The 22,665-nt window shown below is 41.6% G+C and overlaps 2 protein-coding genes across 4 annotated transcripts in view; both read right to left on the bottom strand.

Annotated features, from left to right (window-relative positions):
* Positions 1–22,665, bottom strand: part of RABGAP1 (RAB GTPase activating protein 1) — a 73,534-nt gene that overhangs the window by 33,003 nt on the left and 17,866 nt on the right. For all 3 annotated transcript variants that reach the window (XM_074923469.1, XM_074923470.1, XM_074923471.1), the window contains exons 7-13: positions 21,115–21,225; positions 19,932–19,998; positions 18,456–18,558; positions 17,098–17,267; positions 14,207–14,381; positions 12,372–12,465; positions 9,328–9,478 (exon numbers count right to left, since the gene is read on the bottom strand). In XM_074923469.1, coding sequence (XP_074779570.1) covers positions 9,328–9,478; positions 12,372–12,465; positions 14,207–14,381; positions 17,098–17,267; positions 18,456–18,558; positions 19,932–19,998; positions 21,115–21,225 — 871 coding nt within the window. The remainder of the gene's footprint in view (positions 1–9,327; positions 9,479–12,371; positions 12,466–14,206; positions 14,382–17,097; positions 17,268–18,455; positions 18,559–19,931; positions 19,999–21,114; positions 21,226–22,665) is intronic.
* On the bottom strand, positions 626–2,784 carry GPR21 (G protein-coupled receptor 21). The gene is made up of 2 exons (XM_074923791.1): positions 2,707–2,784; positions 626–2,276 (listed from the first exon to the last, which is right to left on the bottom strand). The coding sequence occupies exon 2, from the start codon at positions 1,903–1,905 to the stop codon at positions 859–861; it is 1,047 nt and encodes a 348-aa protein (XP_074779892.1). The 5' UTR covers positions 1,906–2,276; positions 2,707–2,784; the 3' UTR covers positions 626–858.

Below are 22,665 nucleotides of genomic sequence, written 5' to 3' on the forward strand. Positions count from 1 at the left end.
CATACAAAACCGTGGCATTTCTCCACTGGTTTGAGAATAATTTTCACATGTTGGCATCATCCTCGAGTGGCTGCCACAACTCTGGTATCACAAAGCGACATGTATTTTCTCTTAGCTTATCAAAACACATTTTATTTAACTGCTAAATTTGGTCTGATCCAAGTTTTTCTTCTTACTTCACAACAAACAGGAAAGTGTAGATGCCGTACTCTGACTGCACACATGCATCCTACCGGAGAAACGGGGCACGGAAGCCAGATCAGTCCTCCCAAGCATACGACTGTTCAGATCACATTGCTGCACTCATGGCTCAGTAAGACTTTCAAGTTCACACTAAAATGTTCACATTGTTCACTCCTGTTCTAGAAGTCCTGTCTAGGTAGCACTGGAAAACAAATTGTTTGGCCCCTTCTGTTATGATGCTGGAACACTGTGTCAATATACTTTGGCATATATTAAAAAATCCCTGTAATATACCATATACTGTGACATTTCCACTTCAGATCTATCATTTACATGTGAAGCACGAATCTCGAAAGAACCTAGTAAAGCTGTAAGAAAGACTACATTTTGCCGAAGCTCTCAGACACCCACTCCATTCAGTCACACCAGCTGGAGAGGTAAGTGTCAAGATACAGCTTTATTCTTAAAAATGAATATGGAGGTGAAACTCCACAGCCTCCTCCACAGCCATAATTTTTTAAAGTGAAATCACAATGGTATGTGCTCCCGATTCTTCTATGTCAGCAGCATTTCTCAGAAACCTTTTTGCAAATCTGGACATCTTAAAATCACGTTTAACTTATTTTGCAATTTACGGAATTGTCCCTGCACTTCCCAGTCCAGCTGATGGGCGTCTCAGACATGACATCCATTGGAAGATCTTTTGCTCCTAGAGGCAGAGGAGTCCTTAGCTACCCTCTGTCTAGCGCAAGAGGCACAAATAGCCCCTGAGAGACGCTTAAGCCCCTTCTGAAAGACACTGTTGGAGAGACTGTAAATGACACAGTTGCAGAAACTGTTGCTAATGGCAAGCCAAGTGGTCAAGAAGGACGCAACACGGTTACTATAGACATTGGAGCTCTCCAGCAGAAAATAGATTATGTAGGGCAACCAGAGGATGTAGAAGACACTGGTGATGCGGAAAAGGACCATGGCATAGCGCTTGTCCGGGCAGGGCTGCGCCTCCCCAGCCTCCCCATCCTGCGAGCTGAAGCGCACTCGCCTCTCGTTGATCTCCTTGGTGTGCTGCTGGCAGATGCGGAAGATGTTGAAGTAAGTGAAGCAGACGATGAAAGCAGCCGGGGCGTAGAGCATCACCACGATGAAGAGAGTAAAATAGGGATCGGTGTTCCAGGAATTGGCACACCACTGAAACACATCCCCGTGATATCCAGGCTTTCCCCAGTAAAAGGAGGGTAAGAAGACCAGGCAGGAGTACAGCCAAATGACCAGTATGCAGATTCGAAGTCTCCACGGGGTAACGAGCGTATTGTAGGTCAGAGGCTTCGTGATGGCGATATATCTGTCAATACTAATGCATGCCAAAGAGGCCATGGAGACACTCTTCAGCACTGACACCACATAACCAAAGATTTGGCAAACCAAGGACTCACTCAAAACAATAGGGTAGTGCAGCAGAGACAAAGAAGGCACCAGACAGCTCACACCCACCAGGAGGTCAGCATACGCCATAGTCTGGATGAAGTAGCTGGTGGTGTGATGGTTCAGCAGAGGTGCACAGTGAAAGACAAATATCACAATAATGTTGCCCGAAATAATCAGCACCATGAGGAACACAATAATAACCACTTCCAGGAGGCAAAAATTGATGGTCTCCAGATAGCTAATGGCCAGGAGACAGAACGGCCGGCCACTCTGGTTGCCAACCAAAGAGGAGTTCATCTTGAGCACTGCAGTGATCTCTTCACTTCATGCTCCTGCCTGCTGCCTGCAGCCACTCCAGGCAGCTGCTGTCATTGCGGCTGGGGCTGTGTGTGTAGCAATGTCAAAACCGGAGCTCTGGTCCCCGGGGCTGCTCCAGATGCTGCTGCTGTGCATTGTCTGCAGCACAACTCCCCTTTAAATCCGGCTCCCCGCCGCTACCGGTGCACCGGGACCCAGCAGCAGTCATGTCAGCAACTTCACACCCGCACACGGGAGGGGGCTGCTGTCAGAGCCCTCCTGGGTGGGCTGCCTCGCCGAGGAGGGCCGAGGGGCTGGGGGAAGAGGGAGAAGGAACCTTCACCGACTCAGGACGAGAGTCCTCCCAAAGGCTGACAGGAGAGAAGGGGAAAGTGTTTTACAAAACCGCCTCTCCCCCCTCCACCCCCACGCCCTGCTACGGCCGTTCCCCGCCGCCGCCTGCCCCCGCTGCCGGCCGGGGCTGCCGCCGCGCCTCCTTCCCCCCCGGCCCCCCGCCACTGCCGGGGCTCGGGGCTCCGGCCGGTGGGGAACGCGGGGAGCCTTCTGCGGGAGAAGGAGCCTCCCCGAAATTCCTGCCGCCGGGCATCCAGGCGGAGGGATGCGCGGGGAGGGGAGCGGCGAGCAGGGGAGGTGGTGGTGGGGGGGGTCCAGCCCTTCTCTCTCCTGGCTCCATTTTGCACGGCGCTTTTGTTCGCCGCCTCTCCCGGCCCGAGTCGCTCCGGCCGCCGCCGCCCGGCCCAGCCCGGCCCGGCAGCCCTGCCCCGCCGGCCCGGCCCTTACCTGCCGCAGGGGAAACAAAAGCCCGGAGCATCCTCGGCCGAGCGCCGGCACCGGGCGGCGTGTGCTCCGGCCGCGGCGATGCGGAGCCGGGGGGAGGGGACGGCGGGAGGAAGGGGAGGGAGGCGGCGGGAGCGGCGGGGGAGGGCGCGGCGCCGGCGGGGACCCGGCGGGGAGCGGGGGCCGCAGCAGCCCCCCCCCCGGGCCGCTCCCCTCGGCCCGCCCCAGCGCCGCCGGGGGAGGGGATGGGGGGCCCGGCAGCGGCGGCCGCAGCCCCGGGAATGCGGGTTTCCCGCTCGGGAGGGCGGTGTCACGAGCGGCCGATGGCGGGAGCCGCCTCACCCCGCGCGACCCCGCAGCCTCCGGGAGAAGCGGTGGGTCCCGGCGGGAGATTCCGCCCTTGATACCCCGGCCCTGCAGACAGACACAGCCCCACGCCCCGGCCCTGCAGACAGACAGACAGACAGACAGACACCCACCGCACACCCACGGCCGCCTCTCCGCACGGCGAAGGACAACCCTCCCAGCCAGGACCCGAATTCAAACACCGAGTCGTCGTTTAAGGCTCCTCCATCCGAGCCCTTTCGGGGAAACACTTATTCTGGAATAAGCGTGTCTTTCCTAGGGGGAGGCTGTGTTGCTTAGGAGACACCTGGAACCGAGGGCAGAGCTGGGCACCGTGTCCCACCATTTCCCCAGATGTTGCGCGGGGCAGGGAGGCACCTCCTGCGCACGGATACACGAACCGCAAAGGCATCGCTATCCCCGACCGTCCCCGAGACGACCTACACCTGCCAAACTAGAGAACCCGACAACATCCCAGGGAGCAAAGACGGCAGAGGTTCACAGCCCAGCACTTCAACGCAGATTCGCACCAGAAACTCGGACCGTCGCGCGTATTTAACCAGAAAAACCTCTTCTGCGCACGCAAGGCGAGGATGTCACAACAGCACACTGGTATCTCATCAGCTGTTTGTCAAGAGGGCTTTAGTCACTTGACATGCTGGAAAACACGTTTCTGTGGTATGGGGAAGCTCATTCTTGGACCCAGATACCAGACTGTTCCACTGCCAGAGCTTAGGACAGGCCCACCACGACAGGAATTGGGCTTGGAACCGATTAAACCAGTAAGAAACTGGAGCGAGGCTCCGCAGCAATTAAAGTCCTTTTGTCAAAAATGAAAGCGTGCAACTGGCATCCTTACGAGTCTAAGTCCACACGTGGAATTCAATTGATACCAGCAAAGCCAAGGTTTCAGTTAACCTAAGCTAAACATTTTGTCATTCTGTGGAATACTTAATGGGAAATGGATTGCAGCCAAAGGTAGATCTCAAAGCAATCACACTGCAACGCTTAGGATTTTAGCTGACCTGTAAGTAGAAAAAAAAAAAATTATGATACAACTTGTACTGGTCAAAATCTGTGCTGGACAACAGGATGGCCTGGCAGATTTTCAGTTAGTCTTGTGCAAAAGCCTGAAAACAAAAACTTGATTTTTCCACCCTATCTTTACCCCCCAAAAGATCCCTTTACTATTGTCCTTCATTTTTGTTATAATTTATGGCGTTTCTACTCATGGCAACTAAAGTACTAGAACCGTAGCTAGGAAACATAAACTTTGAATTAAATTTAGGCAAGGGTATTGTGGTTATACAAAAAAACAAGCCGTGATTGAATTACTGCTGGAGAAATGATCTCCTATCTTCCCAAAGCAGAGAATTATTTACATACCAATTGATTCCAACAGTATTTCTGGATCCTTAGGCATGAATAGACACATTATAAACATCCTTAAGAAAACAACATACATTGAACTTTAAATATATCTCAGATATATAAAAATAAGGTTAGCGTTGGAAATCCTGAGACTGACCAAAACAACATCTGGTTGCTGAAATTTCAAAACAAAAGATGCACCAGCAAATCAAAAACTCCTCAATATTTAGCTTTTTATTACAAGCTTAACTCCTATACAGCTGATGGGTATTTCTGTAGAAGAGTGATCTGTTTTTCCTTTAACTGACATTCTATTGTTTCTCCAAAGCTGAGAGCAATAACTCTGCTCAAAGTTCATGCCAACTTACTCCTGCTTGCTTAAAACACCCAAGCCCAAACTGGCAAGATCTCCAGTTAATTTTCTCAAGCAGCCCTGCACCAGAAACCAGACCGAAGTGGCCAACAAAGGGTATAAATTGCAAGTGGAAGGTAACTGGGCTGGAGATAACCTGCCTCCCACACCAGCTCTCTGCAAGAACCACTTCTAAAAGACATTAATAAGTGTGGTTCAGGTGCGAGGTCTGCGAGAGATTGACAAGATTTCTGTGCTGTAGAGACCTCTCCCACTCCAGACAGCGATAAAATACAACCTCATCTAAGACTGTTAAAAGGTATTCAAGAATTTCAGTTACAACAAGAACTCTTGGGAAAACTACTGCTTGTGAAAGGTAATTAAACTTTTATCACCACGTGATCAAAACTAATCAAACAAGGGATCTAGAGGTTCAGGCACGCTGACAGCAAGGCTACGTCATACTTCTTATCCTGTGATTCACAATGTACGTTAGGTTTAATTTCAGTTGATTGTACACAATCATGGCCCTTCGTACTCCTGAAAATTAAATGTATTCTTCTTAAATTATATGAACATATGGAAATGCGATTGTGATACAAGTGGAAAATAAGTGTTAACCACCCACAGCTAAAGCACTGTTACATTTTATGCCACTGCTGAAGTAACACATTCAGTCAAGTAATGGTTGTGGCATTTTAATCTATTTCTTCATTAAAAACTAGTATAATTTGCACCAAGACGGATGAGTATATTTGTTAGACTTCTGTGTACTGTAATCCTCTACTCATGGAGACAAAAATAGTGGGAAGATAAAGTGGGTAGCAAGAGTCCTGCTTTAAGAAAAACTAGAACAAATTAATCTCTTACCGGGCCTAGAATTTCTACCAGAAGTGGTGACCCCAGGGTAACATTCCAGGATACTCCTCCTGCCACTGGAGTATTTTATTTTACTTGTGCCACAAGATGTCCCTCACGTCGTAATTTTCTTAATATAGTGTATTTATCTGGTACAACAGTTCATGGTTTTTTCCTCTCTACATTATTTCCTCCCATACAGACCTATATCCAAAAGCTTTTATTTTCTCCTCAATATTGTAAATGTCAGGTTCTTAAAATTTTGGTATTATGAAGCACTTCTCAACTGAGAGATCATCACTGATCTGAGAGATTCAGTAGCTGTATTAATCCTTTTTAAAGACCTTGTCTGAAAAGTGGCTATTGTCTATTTTTCTTTGTATCATGATTTTTATTTTTTTTAACCTGTGTGTCTCACTTTACAAGTTTTCTACTCAACAATACTTTCCATCCAGCTATGACTGTCAAAAACATGGATTATTTTTCCTGAAGGTGTCCATTAATACCTGGAGCGAGTCCCCATGTCTCTTCCACCTTGCAGTGGCTGGAAGCCTGAAGATTAACAGCCATAGCCGCGATTGCCAAAGTCCTACCAGGAACAGATGCCTCACAAAGGGATTGTCTAGATCATTTTACCTAGAGTTTGCTTTCTGTCCCCAGTAGGGACATGACCTTAATTCACTGGGCTGGCTTTCATCCACACTCCCCACCACGAGCATGGCAATCTGGAGTTGCTAAAAGCTTTATTATTCCACACAGATGGTGTTCAAATTCTCAAAAGTAATTTGTGGAAGAACCACAATGGTGAAAGTTAGACACTACTGCAATAACAAAAGCACGCAGTACAAAAACCCAGCTAGAGTTTATCAAAGAAATAAGGATCAAATAATTAATAATCGCGACTAGAACGCAACGAGCACACCACGCGGCACATTTTCAATGCCATTTGTAATGCACAAGTCAGACTCGAGAAGAGACCTAGACACAGCCTTCAGAGGTAGAACACAACAGAAGACATTTCCTTTTCAATCAGTCAGTAGCCACATGTCAACAGTAAACAAAAAGCTATCCTTGCAGTGGTTAATTTGCAAAAGAAAGCAAAAAACACAGATTTGCCAAGCACCAGGGGCCAGAACTGCACAGGAAAGCAAACACCAGAAGAAATACTGGGGCGCCTCCATCCAACACCCTGCACACAAGAGGAAAAAAAAAAAAAAAATCCCTGAAAGAGGCCAGAAGCTTTTGAAGCAGCTGTCACCACAGATCCTTATTAATTTGGGACTGTGCTGCCGCATGGGGTCATGAAAAGCCTGACAGAAATCAAACGCAGCTACAGGAATAGAGATCAACATTAAGAGAGAAGGGGCACTGGATTATGAGTACACCAACAGGCTTACTGCATCTCCTACTTGCACTGAAGAGCAAAGGTTTTACATCAACTCCTGGTGCTTCTGCTCTACGCCACAGCAGCTATTCTCAGATAAACCATTTGCAATGCATGGTAATGCAAATAATTGCATACCTGCCAGAGAAGAATTTGTATCAGTGACATGCAAAACACAGCCAAGCATGATGAGAATGATAAAACAATATAAGGGACCCTTGCCTTCACATAATTAATAGCTTTCTTTTTCCCCCCAGACAGGTTTACTCCGGTGCATTGCTGCATATTGACTGTAACTGAGCTACTATTTTCAGAGCAGTTAAGAATTAGTCACAACTCCAAAATTATCAAATAATCTATGAGAAGTATGAAATACAAAATGAAAGCTAAAGTGCAATCCAGCATGATTATACCATCAGCACATACTATATACGACGAGGCTGCCAGTGTTACCTTCCTGGGTCTTGAATTCATGTTCTCATCAGCCTCCCAAACAATTCTGCACTTGGTGCCTGTTGTCATCTTCAGTACTTCCATGTCTGACAACCTTTTCTGAAACCTTACCCTTCTACCACTGTCTGCAGATGGAAGAAATCACAGTTCCACTGTGAACCCCCCAGCAACTCAAAGCACCAACCGTTGTCCATTTTACAGAAAGTGTCCCAGCCCGTTTTCATATTTAAATCACAATAAGACAAACAGCCACAGCAGTGGTCTCCCATGGCAGCTCCAGGTTAAAGGAGACTTTGTTTTCACTCGGTCGAGCCAGTTATTGTGGCATGCTGGTAGTATACTACAGACCTCATACGACTACAGCAGAGCCTGAAAGTAGTAATTCAGTACTCATTTTCTTTCATTATTATAATTTCTTAAATAGTTTAAACTCTGAATGACCACTGCAGGTATGGCCAGTCCTTTTGCTGCAGAGCACGGTGCTGGATCAGCCTACTCTCCCTTTTACTTGGACTCTAGAGATGCTTCCAACACATTAGATGCAGGTTATTTCCTTTGTCCCTGCCAAATGTAAACGAGCAGAAAGGTTTCACAGATTTAAAAACGCAACGTTACACTATTGCTTTCTAGATCACAAAGATAGTAGCAGTACATGTCACCAACTGTGCCACAAAGAGACCATCTTTTCCACTCTGATACCAAAACATTGAAACAGAGAAACAAGTGATGCTGTCAACTACTCACCAGGCAATTAAAATAACACAACAGTGTAACTGTGATACACTCCCTGCCAGAGCACTCAACCTCCACATTATTTGTATGATTTATTCACCATAAAATCCCAAAAATGTTATAGTTCTATAATACATACACCAATATTAAGGAATTCACACCAAGTTTCTTCTATATGCAACAAGCATGTGCAGGTATTTATGGCAGAACATTTTTAGCTAATCTAACACAATACATTCAATCGTGTAGGATCCTTCCTGCATGATTCCTGCAGAAACCAAGTTTCATTTCAGAAGCTAATAAGGTCTTTAATCGTTCCTTGCGAATCTGTGCCATCAGAACATAGATATACAAAGGCTGATTCTGTTGGTTTGCTTTTTTAACTGGTGAATAATTAATTTCTGTTATATTTGTACTGAGTTGCATCACCAATAATTTCTAATACAGTCCTTCTAGACTTGCAGGTTAGATACAATGTATCTATATAGATAATGATCAAATCCAAATTAACACAACGGTTTTCTGGGTAAGGAAGTGACATTTCATTGTGATTGATCCGTTACTCTAGAACTTTGAGAAACACTGAATGATGTCTGTATATATGATTCTTATCTTCTATTCTTACATTACCGAGGTCAGCATTCAAGATGAGAAGTTAAAAAACTGCTGTCTAGTGCAAAAATGTCCAAAGTGTTGTTTTTCTCCTATCAAAAAAGGCTGCAATTTCAACTAGCATTGGATTTTTAGCATAAATGCGAAGACAATACAGCAAAATTCAGCTTTCATTCAGGAAAGCCGAACAAGCAAAGGAAATGAGCTCCCTGAATCTCTGTCAATTACGAAAGCAATTAATAGAATACTAATTTTTGACAAACTAACTCAGAACTCATCTGAGTGAAACGGAAGGAGGACTATTATGAAGAATGTACTCTAAGTAGAGATAATGCCACAACTAGCAGTGCATGGTAGGGTCTTCTAGTGAGTATAATTCAATCCTCCCTCCAAGAGTTGATACACTAAATACAGATCCGCTCACAAACCTTTAAGCAAGACAGTGCACACTCAGAAGCTTCTGTATTTCCATTCCTTAACATATGGTAGGAAAAAAAAATGAAAAAAAGCATTCTACCTTTGTGATGAGAATTCGGTACTTCTCCACCAGGTGATCGTTATTATGACACCCTGCCAGCAGCTGCCACACTTCTCCTCTCAGGGCCTCAGGGACACCGCTTCTCACCAGCGCTGACAATGTCTTTGGCCTCACGCTCAAATTGAGGTGCCTGGGTGTAGGCAAAGGCACTGTTACTATTATCCCAATACAAATAAACTAGTACATGAGCAACAACTGGTGCGTAACATCAAACATGTCCAATGACAGGAATTTCAAGACAGTCCATATGTTGCCAGAGTTAAGTGAAATTCAAGTCATGAAAAAAAACCCCCACAGATTTGGAGAAGCACTTTCCAAAAACTATTTCCTTGATTCCCATTAAATTTAAATATAATGTATAAAACACTCGATGAACCAAAACACTCCTGCAAAAACTAGAACCAGAGGGCAGATACCATGCTGTGTAAAATTCCAAGCTCAAACTACACCAAAACTAGAATTAGTCTGCAGAAGCATATACTGCTCTCCAAACCTCCCACACCCAAGCAGGCAGGTAACCTTCTCAGTGAGGGAGGAGAGAAGACAGGCAGAGCTATAAAAAAATCTCACATGGTTGTCTGACTACACCCATGCATTAAAGCAGCTTCCACTGTAGAAGACAGTCCCATCTAAACAGTTTTTTCAAGTGAGACTGGTGACAGCTCATAAATTACAGCACTGTACGTTGTAAAAGCTAAACCTACATATAATTTGTGCAGTTACAGAAAGTTAAGCTGTGGTTTATACATAAAACTCCCAAAAGATAGAGCCCTTAAATCAAAGAAATTACAACTTTTCTGCAGTTACCAAATTTCCAGGTAAAATGATTAAGAGGACTGATAGACAAAGCCAGGCAAAAAAAAAGAATTTGTGTCATATCAATCCCATTATCTTAACAATAAACTGGTATTTAATGTTTGTTAACAATCTAGCAGATGTATGGGTGAGAATTTTACACAGAGACTCCTTGTTGCCTTTCTCCATCTACAGTGTTCCAACACAGTAATCTGGAGATTAGCAATGAAGACATTTAATTCAGTATATATTGCACAGAATTTAGTAGCACAAACATCCTCCTTTGCTTTGTTTTCTCCAAACGAAACCAACTATAAGCAATTTATATAACAGTTACATCCATATCGATAGACATTCATATCTATAGACATATATCATAGCATTATAGAGCATTTATTATACCTTTGTAATATATAAACATATAAAAATCAGTTATATCAAATACTTGCAATATACAAAAATATTCAATTTCTTTGTTCCTATAAAATTGCTTTGACTTAATCTCAGATCAGAATAAGTACAACAGTAATTCCAGTGAATGCAGCCACGAACTGTAAGGCTGTAGACTAAAAGCCACACATGACTAGATTCTTCCAAACTATTTTGAAATGAGAAAATTGTGTGACTCAGCAGTTATGAAATATGAGCCAAATATTATTTAGAAATCACAAAATACCAATGCATATTTAATTACTATACAAATCTAATTACAGGATTCTAAAAAAATAGCATGAAACTACCTGAACTCTGATTTTTATGATTTTCAATCCTCTTATGTTAAAAGCTCAAGGATCATTACTTCCAAATACCCATTTTTATTTAAGAAGGAAAGCCCTTTAACACATATTAAAGTTGTTGCCAGCATTAGCACAGAAGCACTTCATATCCTCTTAGAGCTGCCAAAACATTTTCAATGGGAGTCAGGTGGCTTAATTATCTTTGAGTTCTTGGAAGAATTACAAAAAAATTCAAGTAGAAAGAAACTTTCTCACAGCAGCAGATGCATAGAGCTCATCTGTTAAAGAGGTTTCTACAAGTCTAGGAGAGGAAGGGAAAAGGCATCATATATGATTTTACCATTCTTCCCTTTCTTATGAAAGTGTCCATTCCTGATATCCAATTTCTTACCAAATTAGTGCAATATATTAGTGCAAAACCAAAATGGAGGTAAAAGTACTAAGTAATTGCAGAAAATAAAAAATAAAGCTACACTGAAATAACCTTAATTTAAAGAGAATCCTGGCTGAGTGGTCACATCAGTACTTTTCCTCATCTAAAGTGCATGACCTACTCTAACCTCTGCTGTCCTGCTCCCGAGATCTGATATTCAGATCTTTGATTTGCTGTACACCCCTTGCCCTGCTCCTCAGTAACAGCAGGAAGCAGAAGGCAACGACTAAAGCCAGAGTCAAAATGCAGCATATTTGAGCTCAGTCTGATGTTGTGCCTGTCATCCCCCTTTGAGAAAACAAAAAACCCAAAAGCAAAAAAAAAAAACAAAACCCAAAACTGAATTTTGCAATAATCAGCATCACTTTCTTAGAACTGCTCAGGCTACTTCAAGATGAATAAAAGATCCTTCATGAAAGGAGGACAGGTGTTGCATTAGCAACTTGACTATCGAGAAATACTCTTGTAAATTGGCATTTTCTAGGAAAAAAACAGAAGAGCTCATGTACTTCCTTCTTGGCAGGCTCTGGAGCCATCTTCCTTTAGATAAGGGAGGAAAAGCATCTCTGCTATCCAAGTACAAATCTCCCATATTCTTAAGCTACAGTTACTAAGATATGACAGCTGCAGGAAAAATTGGCTGTGAACTACATCAGAATTACAAAGAGGAATGGAAGTGATCTATGCAAAATAAAGACAAAGGAAGAGCTGCATTTTCTTTATACTATTTAGTTTAGGTTTTCCTTTAACAAAATCCCAGTGAAACTCACAGATAAGTAAAATACTCATTTAAGACATAACCACCTAAACACACAGCATAAATACTCTATAGAAATTCACTTAAGCATGCAGTCAAAAATGAAAATACTTAAAACACCCTCTGGAGAAATTGAAAACATGAAACCAGAGAATAAGGGGTGTTGTGGGGATCAAAGAGGATCAAGCTCACACTAATTCATCTCAACTGGCTTCTGGAAATAACAAAAACTCCAAGCAGAAGGAGCAAAGAGAATGAGTATATTCAGAATTGTAATTTTCAGAATGATTTTGCCACTTACCATTTGGACAACAGCTCTCCCCACGTCTCAAGAATTTTTTCTGCGCACTCTTTGGAAACATCTCCAGAACCACTTAAGAGTGGTTCATCATTGTCTGCCAACAGAACAGAGCAGATGCTATGAGATTAACAGCCACTACTCTACCTTTATAGATTTAAATGTGGCTCTCAATTGTCTCATCGTGTGGCAAGAACTGCCCCCCAGTTGTGGATGCAGCGCTCGTGCACTCAACGCAGAGAAGGCAGAAGTAGACCCTTCTCACACTGATGTGACAAGAGGCAGAAGACAAGCAGCAACATGTGAAATACTCGTTAAAAATAAGGCAAACAATTTACCATGTGGGTTGCCAAACTGATAACAACAGCCCGGAGAGGTTGTGGAAACTTGATCACTGGAGATAGGAGACAGTCAAACCACAACAGGACAATCTATCCAGCTGGATTCACACTGAACAAGAGGCACAATTACAGGCCTCCAGAGGTCCCTGCCCACTGAAGTAATTCTATTTTTCTACCTTAAACTTTTGGATGACTACAAAAATTCTCAAAGAGCACAACTTTCTGTATGTCAAAAACTACACTACTATAAAAGCAAAACAGACAATAAAAATCAATGTGGTTCCACTGAGCAGCTGCAGGCTTGCCATATTGTTGCAGACCCGTGGAAGTCCACGAGGTATTTTACTTTTAACTGGTTTGTACTTCTACTTTGAAAGCTAGTGCTTTTTGGTAACTTTCTTGGCTTAAATTAAACAGCTTTTTGAATGAAACGCATTCAAAAATGCAGTAGAGGGAGAAGATTAGCAGAGTCACAGTAACTCTTTTTGAAACCAATACTAACTGATGTACTCCCAGATATTTTTAAACTCTCACAGTAAGTACATACAAATCCTACATTTCATTGATACAGTAGTCAACACTGGTTTTGCACTACTGAGGAAATAGAGTCTTTTTCATTAAATCTGTCCTTTCTCAACTGACACCTGAGCCTGTCAGCAGACACTTGCAATGCTGCAAGTCGTATCAACCGTAAACACAGCATGTACATATGTTCCTGGCCTACAAAAGAATACCACTGTGGTTCACTGTCGTGGTTAGAGACTGCTAAGGGATAACACTTTGCAAAGGGGTTAATTTTCAAACCATCTTTCTCGTCCTTCCCCCCTGCCTGTGTCATAACCCCCCTCAAAAAGAGGGAAATTAAAGCAGAGAAGTGAAACAATTCACCCACGGCCAGTAGAAAAAGTGAAAAAGCAGAGACTCAAGTCATCTACATTTCAGTTCAGAGCTGTAAGGCCAGATGTTTATATACTCAGAACTAGTCCATATTTCGGTTTAAGAGAATTTTTAAAAAGCAGAAAATAGATCTTGAAAATGCATTAAGTTTTAAGCTGGGCGGGTCCTGGTATAGTTTTATGTATTACAGATGTCTATACTTGCCCCTGCACTAAAACATGCTGCTTGCTTACACTTCCAAATAATATCAGCTTCTCGTTTTTACTCTCAAATCTGTTCACAGCTGCTTGGGGAGGGGCAGAAGCTACATGATAATCCCAAATTTTTAGCAGCCTCTTTTCACATTGTTCTAAATATATCACACTGGAGGCTTCATGAGGCCTGGGCTGAGAAAAGCATAGACACAGAAGTGTCAGACAAGGGAGAGGCTGATCCAGGAATGCAGGGCTACTGGTTATCAAATACTCACAGCATTAAAGCAAGAAAAAAAAATAATCAGCAAGCCAGATTCTGACTGGAAAGGATTTGACACGTTTCATAACTGTGTTTATTACCAACCGCCCTTTGTTTCAAAGTATACAAAGCATACAATCCACTCACCTTCCTCTTCATCATCCTCTGGAGGAGAAGGAATCATCGAGCCCTGTGACCCAGACTGGGGCAGACGAAGAGAAGGGCTTGCTGTAGTTTTTCTTCTCTCCCTTTCAGATTCACTTTCTAGGCACACAACTTCATATAACGTGTCCGAGTTATTCTTTCTGTCCTTTTGCTTTATCTGGGAAACAAGGAAGTTTCATTTTACTAAGAAAAGCTATACAACTACCCAGATTACTTCATAAGGCTCTACCTTTTCTTTCTGGAACAGGAGAGCTGAGAAACAATTTCCATCACATTCTACAGCGAGGAATTTTCATTCCTTGCAGCAGACTTAATGCATCGTGCAGGCCTGCAAGTGTTTCTGTCCCTAATGCCCTAGAACGAGCCGTAAGCCCACCACACCCAAAAGGCAGGAATATCTTAGAGCAGAAGTGTGATTGCTTGCCGCAGGTAAATCATCTTTTCAACCATAAATGCACTGGACACAAATGCATAGATTTCTAAAGCTGCAAATGCATCTGTCCAACAAATGGTGAAGAGAGCAAAGTTCCTTAACATGAAGCAGCTCTGCCTTTAAATAAAGATTAGCGGAAAAATTAAAAGGAAAACTTTTAAAATTATGTCTGATTTCTTTCTTTAACTTTCTGCGGATACTGGTGGTAGCAAAAGGAGAGTTTTAATAAAATTGTTCATATTTATTTTCCCGCCATGACAATTGTCTTTAACGATGCTTCCAAGCCATGCATCTGTGTATACATTGCTGCAGGAACACAAATCGTTGAGGCCCAAAGTCTATTATGTGGCTCTGTTTTCTCCTTAATTTTCAATGCTTTGTTACGTTCCTTTCCTTTAAAGGAAGATTCTTCTTTGTGAAGTGGTTCTAAAATTTTTATACCGTCTCAGGATTTAGAACTTTTTCTTTCATAAATATATAAAAATAGGGAGTAGAAAAGAAAGAAGTGAAGAAAAGAGGGGAATAAGATTTATAATTATACTCTACACTAAGCTCCCAGTGCTCAATTTTATCCTTTGGAGTATTAAAAATGAAGAGAAATGCATCAAAACTAAAAATGACTAAATCACTAAATGTAATCTGAGCAAATAAAATCCCTCTGCTTTCACCATTTCCGAATAAAGAAACACTGCCAAAGTAAGATAAGCCAATTTTACACAGCTGTATTTTTAATAGGCTAATCATGACTCCATAGAAACAGGTTTCCCTTCCAGGCTTATCAGGCAGTACATTCTATATTTGTTGCTTCCACTATGAATTTTGATAATCTTCCATTAGTAAACACTGGAAGTTGGATAACCTGACAGTGCCTGTGGAAAAAAAAGAGAATTAGCTAAGTCACAATGCCTGTGAATTTGGTAAGACAAAAGGTACAGAATTAGCTAAGATAAGCTTCCTTTAAACCACCAAACAGAAAAGGCACCTTTTGGAGGTTGTAGAATATTTATAGCCCAACAGCCTTAACTGTTCAACATCTCCATGCTCCACCTCAAAAATATCCTAAATAAAAAGACTGATCTCATCCACAAAGAATTTTTCCACCTTAAATTTTGAAGGAAAGTTTCCAAAATGTTCATTCATACTTTATGTAAAAACGAGGACATACACAAAGAAGAATCCTTAGTGAACCTCATCTTTGCTGCTACCAAGATGCCACTATTTGCTATCACTTTAAGACAAGTGCAAAAAGACCTAAAAAAAAAAAAAAAAAAAGGCCTCTTGGGTCATTAAAAAACCTATTTAAAGAAAAAAAACACCTATCAAGAAATCAAGACTCCAACTCTGCTTTTTTGGGCTGCACCCAGAATTACTAAACCTTGAGAGAGCACATGCATCCACGTTGTTATTTGCTTCTGTGTACTCCCATTTCTTTAAGCAGGACTTCCATTTCAGAACAGTAATTTCTAAAGCAGAAGAATGGCAACTCCTTCAAGTTCATCCTCTCTTTAGAGACTTGGACCTTTAACTTTCCAGCCTTATTTTGAGACCAAGTTATTGCCTTGTACTGTTATTTTGAATATCCTGGACAGTAATAATCCTTTCCTTTTTAGTGGACAAGGTAAAAAAGTAAGTTGGAAAAAACAGTAAAAGTTTTTAATGACTTCTAGGGATTTTTTTGTGGTTGTTTGGATTTTCTGCCCCCACATACCCTTGGGGTATGTGTGAAATCTCTGCTTCCAACAGACTTCCACTGAAAATAATTTATTTTCTAATTTCAGGTGGATGTTTGCTCATCTAAAAAAAAAAAAAAAATAGTTGGATTTGTGTGATAAAATCAATTTAGTGGCACAGCAGATAGCATGTCACCAGGACTATATTAAAGCCATTTTTCTCTTAACCCTTAGTTTTACATACTTACCCTACTATACCCTTATGCAAGCAACTCTCAGCATAGCTCTGGTTTGCAGTAAATCCTCTGTTCATTTTATTTCTGTGGTTTGGCTGGAAAATCCGTAAGCCTCTATGTAACTTCACATCCTCATCAAAGCCGTCAAAATGTGCTTTGAAATGAGGACATCCAGATTTTTGTGGGAACTTTAGATAGCCAGCGACAATTAGCATAGGGAAGGATAGCTTTTCTAAAACTGAAGAGCATTTATTGTACCTCTTCAATTCACAAACAAAATGCTGACATATGAACATTATATTGGTAAAGGTTTTACCAGTCATAGGGAGAAACAACTACGGTGAAATTCTGATCTGCCAACAGGCACTAATAATTAAAATTCATCTTTACTTCCAAGGCATTTGTATTTATTCAACACTATACCATAAACCTACTCCTCAAGTCTCAAAACAATATAACTGACTGTACCAGCTACATTTGCAAAACAACCTTGTCAAATTAACTGTAGATTTTATTTATTTATTAAAGCGTTACCTGTTTCAATTTTAGGAAAAAATTTTCAGTAGAGCTACGTTTGCTGAAGGGCCAGAACAATCTCTCATTAGGTGAACAAACTCTGACTTTAGTCTCCAGAATGAATCGAACAGGTTCCTGAACCTCAGTTATCACCAAATCCACAGCGGTAGTCATGAACAATACTTTATCTAGTGAGAAAAAACAGAGTGATAGTATTAAAAGCAGTATTTCAAACAAAATATTCCATAACCTCTTTCCTAGTAACATGAAAGAACAAAGAAACTTTTTGCAGAATTCAATTCTTCCTGTAATTTAACATCTCAACAACCTAGGAGTTTCAAAACATGAAAAGAAGATGACTATATACTAGAGAGTAAGGAAACTTAAGTCGTCAAGCCAAGAAAATGATCTTATTAAAGAGAATAAAAGTTTTTCTTTTTCAAATCCCACCGAAATGTATCAAAAATCCTCATTTAACATTATAAGAGATCTGCATACTTAACTCCACAGTGCAGATCTCTTGCCATCTAGCCTAATTACATTTTAGTTGTTTTCAGAAGTTACTGAGACAACACTTAAGCCCCCCCCCCCCATTAAAGGCAGCATTTAAGACCATCTCAGCTGTGTGATTCAAAAAATTGACTATACAGTACAATGCTCCGAAGGGAGGCAACTGGACTCAGTGACCTCCCAGATCTCTCCTGGTACCAAATGAGAAAGTGTGTCCTTTAGGTAGGATGGCATTCAGCAGCAGACTGTACCCAGCAGCTGACTTTTATGACTTTGCCCAGTCGATTTCCATTAACTTCCCCAACCCTTGGCATGCAACTGTGACAACAGATTGAAAAGATAATTCAGCTGACATTTTAAAAGAAGCAATGACAGACCTGTTCCAGGACTCAAAAGCAATGCAGCATCAGCTATTTTCAGGTTACAGTTGGGAGTGTTTCATTTTCACAGATACAGGAATCCTTTCTCTCTTTTAATTAAAACTTGGGATTCAGAAAAATCTGAACTGACCACAGAAATGAAGCAAAGAAGAAATCTGCAATAACCATTTAGTGCAACTCTCAGTGGGAGTCTTAAGAAGCTCTAATAGTGCACAAAGCATCTGCAGCCTGTCCCCACACCTATACAGCCTCCTACCCGGATACAGTTATTTTTACAAGGTATTTATTACTGAAGACAGGCGTTTTCTCGTAGCCTTCTATTTTGTTCAGATTTTTATGTTCTATCTGGCATCCTACCTTCTCAGAATATATCCCATGCTATAAGTCTTTCTGTGGAATTCATTTTGAAAGAAAAGAGAATTGATCTGATAGCTACCACGTAAGGCATTTGCCTCGGCAAGGGATAACATCTGGCAAAGTTCATACCTTTTGGTGTTTCTTCATTTACAAATTGGAAGTGTGGAGATTTTTGATTCCAGCTCCCAGTGATCACGTATGATTTCCCATCAGAACTTTTACCCATGGACTCCTGGAAACAAGGTATGTTTATGTATTTTTATTTAAATTAATCTCTATGTTATGAAGTCTCAGCCCCACAAAACAGCTACTGCACTGGAAAGAGAAGGGCAAGCACCTGAAGTCCAGGTGACAGAGTCCTGTAACAGAGATCCTCTCTGAAGAGAAGAATAAGAGTTCCCATGCAGTCTTTGGTCTCCTTATTGATACTACAAAAAGGCCAATTAATACTAATTGTTATGTATGTGTGTGGTATGAACATCTGTCTAGGGAGACCCGAAGACCAACAGCTCATTTTGGTGGTGGCCATTTGACAACAAATTTCACCTCACAAAGGTGTAGGTGAGATCACAGCCAAGTACTTGGAAAGACAGGACTCCAGGCTGCAGAGGCTTTGCTTTTTTTGTTGCTGTTTGGGGGAAAAAGAAAGAAAAAACCAACCAAAACCACCCAGGAAACACAAGTCAAAAAAAGAAACACCTGCCTGAGTGGTAAAGCATTTAAATGTTTAAGGCTTTAATCATGAATTTACAGGACGTAGTTCACTGTGTTTAATACAACAAAACAAATTAAATCAGAACTCTTACAAACTGCTGAACTTGGCAGATGTTTCACATTAACATACCTTCTACTTCACTATATTTTAATACGCCAGATGTGCTTTATTTTATCCTAAGTAGCTATTTTTTTAAAAATAAATTTTTACTCTAAAGCATCTTGAGATCCAGCCTTATTCAGCATACAAAACACATTATTCAGCTATTAAGAACCAAGTCAATATTTTATCTTTGGTGTTCAGTGTGTCTATCTTCCTATCAACCTTATTTTCTGGGCAATCCAAAGCCTGGTAAAAAGCAAAATTATTCATGTAGTATTGGACCCTTCTGTTTACTCACTACTGCGACAAGCATGTACTTCATAAATACTAGCAAGTTTGTTTTTACAACACACTTGTGAAGTCAGATGATCATAATTTTATAGATGGAAAGTTAGTCATAAAAATAAAGCACCCACTAATTCTCAGTGTTATCGTCGAAGCTGCTTAGGCCTCAATTTTTACAGTGATAATTATGCTATAAAACTTTTTAATATTCAGCACTTCCAAAAATAAGGTTCCACATTTCTCATTTCAGGCCCCTAACTGAGGGCGTTCATGATGGACTGCAAAATTGGGCAACATCCTTGACCAAGCACCAGGTCACATTCCAACTCTGTAGCAGTGATGGGGATTCAGTCCAGTTGCCCAGAGCCTCACCCTCAATAGCATAAGCCACAGCATCAATCCCCATCAACGAGTGTGCAGAAGTGGCTAAATCTGTCTATCCTGAGATCACTCACAATCGTAACAAAATTCAGTAATAATTTTAATTAATACAAGATCCTTACCAAATCTAGAAGATGCATGTCCCCACTCCGAACGTCTTTGCCACGGCTAAGGAGAAGGCCAAAGCATCTGCAAAGCCAAGCAAAAAATTAAACTGCAAAAATTAGAATTACTCATAAACAAACCATTAACATTCCATACTCAAATGTTCTGTCATACATCACAAGTAGTCCATGAAGCCGACAACAAAATGTCAACAAATCTTGACATCTGAAAGCAGCATCAAGCATGTCAAGCAAAATAACGTCAAGCCAATATTAAAAACGTCAAGCAAGATTTCATAAGCATATTTACAAGACGATTTTACCCTGCCTACAGTAGCCTGCAAAGCTGTTCAATTATCTTTGTTTGCAAGAACAGCATAGAGCAGACACGGCTAACAAGGGTTCCCTGTCCTGTGGGACAACTTGGCCTGCATTCTTCTTCCCTTCTCTTCTTTTTTTTTTTTCCAGACATATTTACATAAAACTTACCCTTTGATACAGACAAGAATCAGGGAATTCCAGATGAAGTGCAAGGCCCTGGTTTTTATGGTTTCATTCTGCAGACTTTTGGCTCACACAGGTATATTCCACCTCATCCTCTGGTTTACCACATTGCCCCACACTTATTTCAGACTGCAAAGGCTGGCAGAACCTGCATCTTTTCTCTGTGGTATGAGCAGGACTAAACTCAGTAGTCAAAACCCCCTAGTTTATTTCTAAGTGGTGAAAGATCTGAAGCGTGAGCTCTCCCCTTCCCTACACAGATGCTTCATATTCTAGAATTCCAGACTGGGGCAGATTCAAAGTGTACATACAGCAATAATTCCGGATGCAACTGAGATGAAAGGAAAGCAAATGGAAATAACTCAGTCTCTGATTATAGCTTCAGCATTTAAGACAAACCGGTCACTGAAAATAAAGCAATGTTTTTTTAAAAAAAGATTTTGAAATGGGTATTTAGAGGGGAAGTGACCACTGATTCCACAATCAGATCTGTGCAAGATTTGACTGTGCCTGTACTGTGCCCCCCGCTACACGCACGCTGAGCAAACCAATCTGGTCTTCTGCACAATCCGGCTTAAGAGAGAGGTGTGGTGTTAAATTACACAAATAGAGTATTCATAAAAAAATTACTGATCTGCTGCCTCAGAGGAAAAAACACAAAACAAACAGATAATTTTTTTTAAATCGATGAAATTACCTCTCAATAGCAAGTTCTTTATTAGTTGTCTGTTGGACGTAAATCACTATCTTCTTATCAATTCCTTGGCGAAGTTTAAAGCATTGCCTGTCCTTGTCTTTTGGAACCGCACTGTTAAGCAGGAAAGGAAAAAAAAAAAACCTCAAGAGGATCATTTATCTGTACTCCTTGCAGGTATCAAAACCAGCTCCAGACACTTGGTGAAGCCAGCTTCTTACACAAAAGCACTCCAGATCTTTCTTCCTTGCACACTGCAATCAGTAACATGAAAGAAATAGCAACATGACTAGGGGATGATATTTTATCATTAGGTGAAAACCAGACAGTTTTCAAAATAAAAACTGTGTTTTCGTACTGCGTGGCTTAATGTGAGACTTCCAGCAGCTTTTCAAGAAAGTTTCTAACTATCGATTCCCCGTGTAACAAGCAAGTATTATCTGTTAAGCAATTACTTATAAGAAACGACATATTGCTTTCTTTCACAAAGGAGGCAACTGCTGGGGCACATGATAAGCCAACAAGCCAAGAAAGTACACCAATCTTTAGAATATTTCCCTTAAGAGCCCTTTTTCCTAAATGCTGCAAAAAGAGGGAATAAATGTGCTGTGGTGGAAAAACCTAAGTTACACTTCAATGCCAATACACACACTAAAGTTTTAGCATCTGTATTCCCTGTTGAGCAGCACAGTTGCATTAAATACTGGACAAATTAAAACTGTTGGGTTTTGACTTTAAGTCAACTGCATTCACTTTTCCCTTGTATCTAAAACCAATCCTTATTTTATTTCAGACTTTCAAACTACGTATTGTTACACCCATGAGTTGCAAAATGGACTGTGGAGTACTGCCCACAGTTTAACAGCTCCAATAAAATTTGGGTTTATTTTCTGCCAGCAGGTGCTTACCCAGGCCAGGGAATGGCAGCCTGCCTTTAACTGTCAGCAGGAGTTCTGTCTCCGGGCCAGGACAGCGGGTTTACACAGTCAGAGCCAGTACGTGAAGTCAGACCTCACTTACCGGCATGACAGGAACGTGCTACTAAGTGACCCAGCGTGACAAGTGAAGGTGGATGAGCCAAGACAGGTTCAGGTACATTAAAGACTGAGATCAGAGACTGAGTACGTGGAAAATCAACTTCCAGGTGAGTACGGGTCTGCACACAGTCACACGAGGATTAGCATCAAACTGATTGAGCTTGCTATTTGAACTGAAACCTGTACTGCACGCCCAGTGTAGGCAGGATTCTGCTTAGCTGGAGGCAAAAATCCACTTTTCTTCACCTTGTATAGAGTAGGGACACAGCTTTTAAACAAATGCCCTGTTCCATCCCTAATGCAACTGTATTTTCGTGGCTGAAAAGTTCTTTAGATACATCTCTATAAAAAAGGCCGAGGTTCAGCCTACAGCCACGCTGACAGGCCAGAGCTGGCTAGGACAAACCGCTCTTCGCAGCACAGCAACTGGAAACCAGACAAACATCAAATCCTGGGCTGGCTTACAGTACCTGCACTGCTGTGGCTACGCTGGCACTGGTACCGTGCTTCACCTGCC

This window comes from Athene noctua, chromosome 20 (assembly GCF_965140245.1).
Source record: "Athene noctua chromosome 20, bAthNoc1.hap1.1, whole genome shotgun sequence".
Lineage (NCBI taxonomy): Eukaryota > Metazoa > Chordata > Aves > Strigiformes > Strigidae > Athene > Athene noctua.